General features: G+C 50.8%; 1 protein-coding gene and 1 non-coding gene across 2 annotated transcripts; one reads left to right on the top strand and one right to left on the bottom strand.

Annotated features, from left to right (window-relative positions):
- Positions 1-1371: 1371 nt before the first annotated feature.
- Positions 1372-1440, bottom strand: TRNAA-AGC (transfer RNA alanine (anticodon AGC)). The gene has a single exon. It is a non-coding gene; the product is annotated as a tRNA-Ala (tRNA).
- Positions 1441-3291: 1851 nt separating this feature from the next.
- Positions 3292-10174, top strand: KLHL33 (kelch like family member 33). Its single transcript, XM_056864191.1, has 4 exons — positions 3292-3829; positions 5089-6037; positions 8150-8320; positions 9571-10174. The coding sequence occupies exons 1-4, from the start codon at positions 3292-3294 to the stop codon at positions 10172-10174; spliced, it is 2262 nt and encodes a 753-aa protein (XP_056720169.1).
- The last annotated feature ends 1171 nt before the right edge of the window (positions 10175-11345 follow it).

Raw genomic sequence — 11345 nt, 5'->3', positions numbered from 1 at the left:
AAAATGGCCGCTTTGGCAATTGGGCTCTATGGCATTGAAGCCCCTCCCCAAACCCCGCCCTCCTCTGGCTCCGCGAATAGGGACCTGGCAACCCTATAGCTACACCTAATTCCAAGCTAAATGAAATCTCAGGCTTCATATTCAACAAACAACAGATGAGGAGGTAAACCTGATTCGCTGCTGCAGTGTACCACTTCAGCCTGTGGATCCGACTAAATATTCCTCTGTACAATTTTTCTTTTATTACTCAGTTTATAGAAAAATTGCATGTCAGGGAGAATAGTGACACACTAGTTGTCTATGTGCAGGGAATATGAGCCTGTGTTTTTTTAAAAAAGGTAAAGGTCCCCTGTGCAAGCACCGGGTCATTCCTGACCCATGGGGTGATGTCACATCCCGACGTTTACGAGGCAGACTTTGTTTACGGGGTGGTTTGCCAGTGCCTTCCCCAGTCGTCTTCCCTTTACCCCCAGCAAGCTGGGTCCTCATTTTACCGACCTCGGAAGGATGGAAGGCTGAGTCAACCTTGATCCGGCTACCTGGAACCGACTTCCGTCAGGATTGAACTCAGGTTGTGAGCAGAGCTTGGACTGCAGTACTGCAGCTTACCACTCTGCACCACGGGGCTCTTAATGAGCCTGTGTTATGAAGCAGTATTGCTGAGAAATAGGTTTGTAAGACTTTACTAGTTGGTTTCCAATGCTGGTGACATCTGATCCCCCCCCCACATAGTATCTTGGTCTTGGCTATAATTAACTTTGCAAGTAGCATCTGGGCTGGCAGCCAGCATTCTCCAGCGGACACACTCCAGCTACGAATAGCGGGTAGGCCCAGGAAAGGCGCAGGCCCAGCAGGTGAGAAAGGTCGCGGCTGGGGACCCCCTAAAAGGGTACGGAGAAGCTGCTAGGACGGCTGGTTGAGAAGGTTTGCCAGAGGGGAGGGCAACTTGGGGGAAAGGGAAGTGGTTGTGCAGGGTAGGAGATTTGCATGTCAACGCTGCCCTTTGTTCTTGAACACACATGAAGCTGCCTTCTACTGAATCAGACCCTTGGTCCATCAAAATCAGTATTGTCTACTCTGACCGGCAGCGGCTCTCCAAGGTCTCAGGCAGAGAGAGGTCTTTCCCATCACCTCCTTGCCTGGCCCCTTTAACTGGAGATGATGGGGATTGAACCTGGGAACCTTCTGCATGCCAAGCAGAGGCTCTGCCACTGAGCCACAGCCCCTCCCCAAGTAAACACATGAAGTTGCCTTCTACTGAATCAGACCCTTGGTCCATCAAAGTCAGTATTGTCTACTCTGACCGGCAGCGGCTCTCCAGGGTCTCAGGCAGGGGTCTTTCTCATCACCTACTCTCCTAGTCCCTTTAACGGGAGATGCCAGGGATTGAACCTGGGACCTTCTGCATGCTAAGCAGATGCTCTACCACTGAGCCACGCCCCTCCCCTAAATGACACCACCCCAAGCTGTGCACTCGGCTCAACTCTTATCTCCCCAACGACTCCCAAGGGAAGCTAGGGAATAAAGGACCCCTTCCCTGTGTACAACACCCTGAGCGTTGAATATATGCAGTCCCTGGAAATTAGCTTTCGGTGCCCCCTTTTTCTCACGCCCAGTTCAATGCTGTAACCTCTCAGTATTTGGTCTGTCTCCGCCCAAGGAGTCAAATCCTTAGCCCAGTCCAGGGGAACAGGACAAGCCTCATCTGCCAACCCATGAAAAGTTAAGCCAGACTGTCTGAGAAGCCCTTATCAGACTAGGGGGGCATCTCCTTTTATCCAGAAAGTACGGTCAAAAAGAGGGGAAAAAGAAACCCTTCTGAAGGACAGGGTTGCCAGGTTCCTCTTCGCCACCGGCGGGAGGTTTTTGGGGTGGAGCCCGAAGGGGGCGGGGTTTGGGGAGGGGAGGGACCTCAATGCCATAGAGTCCGATGGCCAAAGCTGCCATTTTCTTCAGGGGAACTGATCTCTATCGGCTGTAGATTAGCTGTAATAGCAGGAGATCTCCAGCTAGTAAGGAACGCACACTTTGCCACCGTACAAAGCAAAAGTGTGTGAGGCAAAAAAAACAACCTAACGTTGCAAACGTTACAGGTCCTGTACAACTGACGCATGCAGATGTACAACTATGTCCCGGGGAACACCCTCACCACAATTATACGCCTGCTGGGACACGACAGTCACTCTCACTCCTCAGGAAATGAGTGTATATTACACCCCCAGAAGTGCCATTATTCGCTGATTCAAATAGTAACTACCTATCACTCCTTCCAAAATGCAGCCCACACACACACCATTAAAAATGCACACACACATACCTGTTCTGCATCATTTATTGTAAAGAATCTGAACGATACCCCTGACAAATCTGCACGTGAAAGGCAAAGGGTTGCCAGCTCTGGGTTGGGAAATACCTGGAGATTTTTGGGGCGGAGCCTGAGGAGGGCAGGGTTTGGGAGGGGGCAGACTTCAATGCCGTAAAGTCCAATTGCCAAAGCGGCCATTTTCTCCAGGTGAACTGATCTCTATCGGCTGGAGATCAGTTGTACTAGCAGGAGATCTCCCGCTAGTACCTGGAGGCTGGCAACCCTAGAAACACGAAGGGGTTGCAAAAATTAGTAAAGAATTTGTTTCCCTCTGCCTCATTTGTTTCCTTGCCTAGAGAAACTTGAGGGCATGTTCTGAGATCAATCAGAAATCTCCAGTTCCACCAGGATGTGGTGACGGCTGCCAACCTGGAAGGCTTTAAGAGGGGAGTATTCATGGCTGCTAGTCAAAATGGATACTAGTCATGACGCATACCTATTCTCTCCAGGATCAGAGAAGCATGCCGAATATATTAGGTGCTGTGAAACACAGGCAGGATGGTGCTGCTGCAGCTGTCTTGTTTGTGGGCTTCCTAGAGGCACCTGGTTGGCCACTGTGTGAACAGACTGCTGGACTTGATGGGCATGGGTCTGATCCAGCAGGGCTTTTCTTATGTTCTTATGGAGGATGGGGCTATCCATGGTTACTAGGCAAAATGGATACTAGTTATGATGCAGACCTATTCTCTCCAGGATCAGAGGAGCATGCCTATTCTATGAGGTGCTGTGGAGCACAGGCAGGATAATGCTGTTGCAGCTATCTTGTTTGTGGGCTTCCTAGAGGCACCTGGTGGGCCACTGTGTGAACAGACGGCTGGACTTGATGGGTCTTGGTCTGATCCAGCAGGGCTTTTCTTATGTTCTTCCACCTTCCCTTTTACCCCCTTCCACATTTATTCTTCTTAAAGGTGTCATTGCGGGAAGCGATGTCATGCAGTAAGAACCTCCCAGAGGGTGCAGAGGGACACACAACGGACCAGCATTGGGAACTGAGGAGCGAGGGTCATGCAGACGGGTTCTTTATGTCGGCGTGCCAGCTGAGGGAACAGCAACATCTTCTGGATGTGACTGTGACTTTAGGCCTAAGGGACTACGAAGCTCACGGCGTCATCCTTGCCGCCGTCAGCTCTGTCTTCCGGCAACGTTTAGAGCACGGAGAGCAAGGCGCGGTGGAGCTGGATGGGGTAACCACAGCACACGGCTGGGAAGCCATTTTGAATTTCGCCTACACTGGGCAGCTGGAGGTCATGCCAGAAACAGCCGAGGAGGTGTTAGACGCGGCGGAGGCCCTGGGCGTTCCTCGTGCGGCTGAGATTTGCAAGGCGATATTGATTGGGACAGAGACGGAGGAGCGGCTCAGTCCGTCTGAAGAGAAATGGGAGACGCTACGGAACTTGGAGGAGCTGTACAAAGAAGGTGTCGGCTGGGACCTGGCGCTTCAAGCTGAGGCAGATACCTATCAAGGTGAACAAGGCAGAGGCGATGGGTAGGGTTGCCAGGTGCCCGCTGGTGGCGGGCAAACCCCCGGAAATTGCCCCCTCTGTCCGCCGACCACTGGAAGTGCCGTGCGTGTGTCGGTGCAGTCACACACTTAAATGCAAAATCCTCCCGCCAGAGGAGAAGAGGGACCTGGCAATCCTAGTGATGGGGCGTCTAGGACACAGATAGAAAAAGGGTCTGTGGTAGGGTTGCCAGCTCCGAGTTGGGAATTACCTGGAGATTTTGTGGGTGGAGCCTGAGGAGGGTGGGGTTTGGAGAGGGGAGGGACTTCAGTGCCATTGAGTCAATGGCCAAAGCGGCCATTTTCTTCAGGGAAACTGATCCCTGTCACCTGGAAATCAGTTGTAATAGTGGGAGATCTCCAGCCACCACCTGGAGGTTGGCATCCCTAGTCTGTCAGTCTGGGTAAAATGGAAAGTCCAGCACTGGATTGCAGTGGTTTTCAGTGTGGGACTGTGGAGCTTTGACAGAGGCTAGATGGGGAGGGGCCGTGGCTCAGTGGTAGAGCATCTGCTTGGCTTGCAGAAGGTCCCAGGTTCAATCCCCGGCATCTCCAGTTAAAGGGACAAGGCAAGTAGGTGATGTGAAAGACCTCTGCCAGAGACCCTGGAGAGCCATGGAGAAGGGCTGTGGCTCAGTGGTAGAGCATCTGCTTGGCTTGCAGAAGGTCCCAGGTTCAATCCCCGGCATCTCCAGTTAAAGGGACAAGGCAAGTAGGTGATGTGAAAGACCTCTGCCAGAGACCCTGGAGAGCCATGGAGAGGGGCTGTGGCTCAGTGGTAGAACATCTGCTTAGCTTGCAGAAGGTCCCAGGTTCAATCCCCGGCATCTCCAGTTAAAAGGACCAGGCAAGTAGGTGATGTGAAAGACCTCTGTCTGAGACCCTGGAGACCCACTGCCCGTCTGAATAGTCAGTACTGACTTTGATGGACTGAGGGTCTGATTCAGTACAAGGCAGCTTGATGTGATGTGATGTGGTGTGATGTGGCCATCTGTCAGCAATGCTGATTATACGACCTTAGGTAGATGATGAGAGGGAGGGCATCTTGGCCATCTTCTGGGTATGGAGTAGGGGTCACTGGGAGTGTGGGGGAGGGAGGTAGTTATGACTTTCCTGCATTGTGCAGGGGGTTGACCCTGGTGGTCCCTTCCAACTCTATGATTCTATGATTCTGTGAAATGGCCACTGGAACGCTGATCACGTCTTCCTTCCTTCCTTCCAGTTCACCGCCTCGCCTTGGCTTGCGGCTGCGAGTTCTTCCACGCCATGTTCACCAGCGGCATGAAGGAATCCCGACAGGCGGGCACCCCCCTCTGCACCCGCTTTACTTCGGCTGATCTGGGCCTGGTCGTCTCCTTTGCGTACTCAGGTGTGGTGGCAGGCGGGTGGGACGACCTCTTCGACGCTGCGCAGGCAGCTCTACAATATCAGGTCTCAGGCATCTTGGAACTCTGCCTGGATTTTTTCCAGTGCAAGCTGTGCCCCGAATCTAGCTTGGATGTCCTATCCTTCGCCCGTGCTTACGGCCTGCACGAGCTGGAAAACACCGTCAATGACTTCGTATTAAGGAACTTTGTTCATGTCTCAGTGACGCCCAAGTTCTTGGACCTCCCAGTCAACCAGCTGGTGGACTTCCTCAGCTCTGATGCCCTTTACGTCCTCAATGAGCTAGAGGCCTTCCAAGGAGCCGTCCGCTGGCTGGATGCTGACCGGGCTGGGCGGATGAACTGCGCCGAGAAAGTAATGCGCTGCGTCCGGTTCCCTCTGATGTCGACTCGGGAGCTTAAGCAAGTGCGGGCGGTAGACATGATGGCCGCCCCAGGCCGCCTCTATAACGTCCTGGTTGAATCTTTATCCAGTCTCCCTCCAGGCCCTTCCAAGTTGGAGCAGCTCCCTTGCCGGGTGAGGTACCCCAAGAAGGTGATTGTCCTCACGGGAGGGGACTGCCTGACAAAGAACATGGCCACACGCAACCCCACCGAGGACGTCTGGTTCTCCCACCGCTTTGTCAGCGGCATTGGATTGGTGAAGCTTATCGAGTGGCGTCGCCTCGGAGTACTCCCGGACGGGCCACGTTTTCGGCATGCCGTGGCCGTCAAGGACAATGTGATGTACATCCTTGGTGGGAAACACTACTACGGAATCAGGGATACCATGCGCTCAGTATTCAAGTGAGATGGGCAGGGAGGTCTTGTCTCCTAAATTTGGGATTTACTGGAGAATCGTGGATGTGGGTTGGGGAAGAGCAAAGACTTCCACTATTATCTTTTCATCAGTGCCATGATGGGAGGCCAATAGGACTCGCAATAATAGGTTTAAATTGCGGGTGGAGAGGTACCAGCTGGATATTAGGAAATTTATTTTCACAGTAAGAGTTGTTCAACAGTGGAATCGGCTGCCTAGGGGGGTGGTGAGCTGCCCCTCACTGGCAGTCTTTAAGCAGAGGCTGGACAAGCACTTGTCAGGGATGCTGTAGCCTGATCCTGCATTGAGCAGAGGGTTCGACTAGATGGCCAACTTTAATTTGACCCATTCTTCTGGCTTCAAGGGAAAATTAGAAGTGTAATTGTTTGTTCCAGGTTCAAATTGAAAACCATGTATTCCCCAGCCAGAAATCTCTCAGTGGTTTAGTTTAGTTAAAACCTTTATTTAATAATAATCTAATATGCGTGCGTGTGTACTATCAAGTCACAGCTGACTTATGGGGACCCTGTAGGGTTTTCAATACTGGCCCAAGGTCACCCAGCAGGCTTCACGTGGACAAGCGGGGAATCGAACCCCGTTTTTCAACTCCGACTCCACCGCTCTTAACCACTACACCACGCTGGCTCTCAATACTCTAATATAGTCTAGATGTAATTTGCTAAAAAGGTATTAGTGCAATATGGAAAACACCAGCATTGATAAAGGCAATTGGGTAAGAAAGGTTACCCCCTCTAGCTCCTAGAGAGGATGGCATCTGGAAGCAATGAGACACAGGCACAAGTGTAGAGCTGTGGTATGTGTGTGTGGCAAAACACCTTAAGCCACCATTGGTTGTTAATGATTGGCCAACCGCAAAATTATGGCAGAGGTGTTGCACTATTAGGAATCTATGACTGTCTGTTCTGGTTTCTCAGACTGGGTGAGTGGGGAGAGGGACATCCTGTCCTTGGCAAAGCTTGGCTGTGCAGGCATTTGAAAGCTGCGGTCGGGTGGACGTTGTAGATTCACTGAGAAAAAGGGGAAAACATGTCAAGGCTATCCCACACGATGAAGGGCATTTGAGGGCAAAGGATCTTGGGATAAAGGCTCTTGCTCAGTGAAACAGAAATATGCAGACTTAGAATCAAATAATCATAGAGTTGGAAGGGACCACCAGGGTCATCTAGTCCAACCCCCTGCACAATGCAGGAAATTCACAACTACCCCCCACACACCCTCAGTGACCCCTCCTCCATGCCCAGAAGATGGTCAAGATGCCCTCCCTCTCATGAACTGCCTAGGTCCATAGAATTAGCATTGATGACAGATGGCCATCTAGCCTCTGCTTAAAAACCTCCAGGGAAGGAGAGCTCACCACCTCCCGAGGAAGCCTGTTCCACCGAAGAACCGCTCTAACTGTTAGAAAATTCTTCCTAATGTCTAGATGGAAACTCTTCTGATTTAATGTCAACCCGTTGGTTCTGGTCCGACCTTCTGGGGCAACAGAAAACAACTCAGCACCGTCCTTCCCCCAGGGAGTCAAGTTCCGTGCCAGAGATCAGCATCAGCACTGATGAAATACAGGCATCCCTTCGAGATATTGCGAATATTCGCAGTAAAGCGAATTTCACGAATTTTTTGGTTTCCCAGTAGGTTTACACTGTACTGTAGTCTATTAAGTGGCAATAGTATTATGTCTAAAAAACAACAACGTACATACCTTAATTTAAAATGATTGCTAAAAATGTGTGACATAGAGACATAAATTTAGCACATGCTGTTGGAAAACTGGGGCTTATAGACTTGCTCAATGCAGGGTTGCCGCAAACCTTCAATTTGTAAAAAACGCAATATCTGCAATGCACAATAAAGCGAGGTATTTCTATAATCATGAAAACAGAAGTACCTCTGAGCAGGTACAAATTATCTTTTTTCATCAGTCACAAAAACTCTGTTGTCAGAGACTAGGAGGTCTGAGACACCTGCCTCCGGGCAAACGTGACCCCCCCCCCACTTGCACCTTTCAATTTAGTAAGGATAGAGTTGGGAGATTTATGTTCAAAGGGACATTCATGTTCTTTGGCCCTCCCCTGCTGCAGGTTCGATCCTTTCTGTGGGAGTTGGGAACGTCTAGCCGATATGACGAGCTTCCGGAGCTATTTCCCTGCTGTCTTCCAAGATGGACTCCTCTATGCGCTGGGAGGAAGCTCCAGAGATGCCTACTGCTTGGACTCAGCTGAGTGTTACGATCCTCGTAACAATGCTTGGAGGTGAGGGGCTGGGGATTTGGTCCCAGCAAACCCTGTCCCATTTCCCCCCTACTCTATACTTCATATTCCCTTGTGTTTCCCCAAGCTAATTTCTGTCATTTGTTGCTCTTTGCATTTTAAATTTCTTTTGCAAAATTTTCATTACCTGCACTGCCCTCCCTTGCATGAGGAAAAGTGACCCCAGTGAAAAACGTCTGCAGGATCTACAGTTGTTAGCTGAAAAGGGACTCTCGGAGTTCAGAGAATCAGGATACCAATTACAGATGCTAAAGCCAGTGCAGTGTAGTGGTTAGCTGGACTAGGATCTGGCCACTGTGTGAACAGACTGCTGGACTTGATGGGCCTTGGTCTGATCCAGCAGGGCCTTTCTTATGTTCTTATGATCTAGGAAACTCAGGTTCGAAACCCCACTCAGCCATGGAAGCTCACCGGATAGGGTTCCCATTTGCCCACTTATGGCGGGGCACCTCCAGGTAATTGTTAGGGTTGCCAACCTCCAGGTACTAGCTGGAGATCTCCTGCTATTACAACTGATCTACAGCCGATAGAGATCAGTTCACCTGGAGAAAATGGCTGCTTTGGCCATTGGACGCTATGGCATTGGAGTCCCTCCCCTCCCCAAACTCCCCCTCAGGCTCCGCCCCAAACACCTCCTGCCAGTAGTGAAGAGGGACCCTTGCTCACCTGATCAGTGGGTAGAAACTTGGGCCAAATGGGGAGGGGATCATCTTGGGGAAGTAACAAGGATATCTGAGAATTGCCAGAAATTCTCTGGTAGGATTACCACAGAGTTTCTGGCAGTTCCTAGATCTACCCTTCTCACCTCTGTGTAGCTCTAGGAATCACCAGGAGCTCAATGGTCAGAACTTCCTGTAAGTAGACAAGGCCTTATTTTTCTTTTTAATTTTTCTCCTGGGATGCTGTCCCCCCACAACCCTCCTGCCAGTTGGCAATCAATGGGTGACTTTGGGCCAGTCATTTTCTGCCTAACCTATCTCACAGGGTTGTTGTTATGATGATAAAAACGAAGGAGGAGGAATGCTGTTGTCAGCCATATTGGGTCCCCATTGGGAAGAAAAGCAGGATATAGATACCTACATTGGTTGACCAAACAGGGGAATAACATGCCCGTGAATTTCTAGGAGGCTTCTGGTTGGCCACAGATGGACTGCTAGGTAGTCTAAGTATTGTCCCTTATTTGCCATTCTTTCTGCTTTTCCTCCTTCACGCCCTCGCTTTCCTCCACACAGGTCATGTGAGCCTCTGCCTGCTGCCGTCTGTGGCCACGCTGCCTGTGTCCTGGACGGATCCATCTACGTCTCTGGGGGCAGCGACGGCTCCTGCCGCTGCCTCTCGGCCCTGATCCAGTATTGCCCCGGGGCCCCATCCATCCCGCGGGCATCCATGATCGAGGAGCGAGCGGGCCACATCATGGAAGCGCTGGACGGGCGCCTGTACGTGGCGGGCGGCCTGCGGTGGCGGGACGGCCACGGCGGTTATGCCGATCAGCTGGCCTGCGAGGTGTACAGCACGGGCCAGGATGTGTGGGTCGCCCTCAGTCCTCTGCCCCAGGCTCACGTCATCGCCGCTGCCACGTTCCTACAAGGGGAGCTCTACATCCTGGGAGGCTACAGCCACAATACCTACCGCGATACTCACCTGATCCACTGCTACAACCCGACCCACAACCGCTGGGTCAGTATAGGGACGCTTCCTCAGGCCTACGCCGACCTCAAGGCTTGCATTTTGGAAGTCCCTCACTCACTCAGGAAAAAGGATCTCCCGCTCTCAGATACCACCATGTTGGAAATCTCAGATGATCCTTCTGCTGCGTCCGTACACCAACTTTCCTGATGTTCTTCAGTAAAGTATCGCCCACTCAAACAGCCTTTGCTGTGGACAGAGGCACGGTCTCCCACACACTTTAGTTTTCTTCTGAGAATCATATCTAGCATTTACATAGAGTTTTTGAGTGTCCAGGACACTTCACGTTCATTTTTTGGAGCCCCTATGACTACGGTTGCCAGTTCCGGGAAGGGAAATACCTGGAGCTTTTGGGGGTGGAGCCTGAGGAGGGTGGGGTTTGGAGAGGGGAGGGACTTCAATGGCATAGAGTCCAATTGACAAAGCGGCCGTTTGCTCCAGGGGAACTGATCATTGTCGCCTGGAGATCAGCTGTAATCGCAGGAGATCTCCAGCCACCACCTGGAGGCTGGCAATTTTACCTATGACTGTTGTGACCCATCACAACATGACCAGGTAGGGTTGCCATCCTCCAGGTACCAGCTGGAGATCTGCTATTACATCTGATCTCCAGCCTATAGCGATCAGTTCACCTGGAGAAAATGGCCTCTTCGGCAATTGGACTCTATGGCATTGAAGTCCCTACCGTCCCCAAACCCTGCCCTCCTCAGGCTCCGCCTCAAAAATCTCCAGGTATTTCCCAAACTGGAGCTGGCAACCTTATGACCAGGGCAGCCAAGAGGCAGCAAGGCTCAAGATATCTCTGCTATCAGGAATAATTTTCTGCACATATTTGATTGGCTGTATATATGATGGAGCTACAAATTAAAGGTTAATTTATTTGCCATAGGAGTATGGGAGTGTGTGTGTATGTTTTAATTTAACAAGGAGATAATTGTTTCCAGGTGTTCCGACATAAAAGTGGAGTCTACAGTTGCCAACTGCCTGGAGAAAAAAAAAAGTCCTGTCTTTTTAATAGAAGCTCAATGGGCTTCTATTAACCAGGTGATGCTATTTTCCTCCATGCCATTAAAAGCTTCTGCTGCCCACAGCCAAACACTAAGCCTCTATTAAAGTGATAGTACATTTTTCTCCAGGCCTGTGGGCAACTCTAAGTATACATAGCTAGGAATTATCAAGTTATTTTCCATTCAGCCTGATGAAAAATTCTATGTAGCCCAGAAGCTGGTATGTCTTTTTACAATGTTGAATGGTAAAGCATATTTTCCTTTTTCCCCCTGTTGTATGTAACTCTTATAACTTGGGGAGGGGCTGTGGCTCA

Source organism: Euleptes europaea, chromosome 18 (genome assembly GCF_029931775.1).
Source record: "Euleptes europaea isolate rEulEur1 chromosome 18, rEulEur1.hap1, whole genome shotgun sequence".
Lineage (NCBI taxonomy): Eukaryota > Metazoa > Chordata > Lepidosauria > Squamata > Sphaerodactylidae > Euleptes > Euleptes europaea.
The sequence above is the reverse complement of the archived record's forward strand: the minus strand, read 5'-3'. Positions and strand labels throughout refer to the sequence as shown.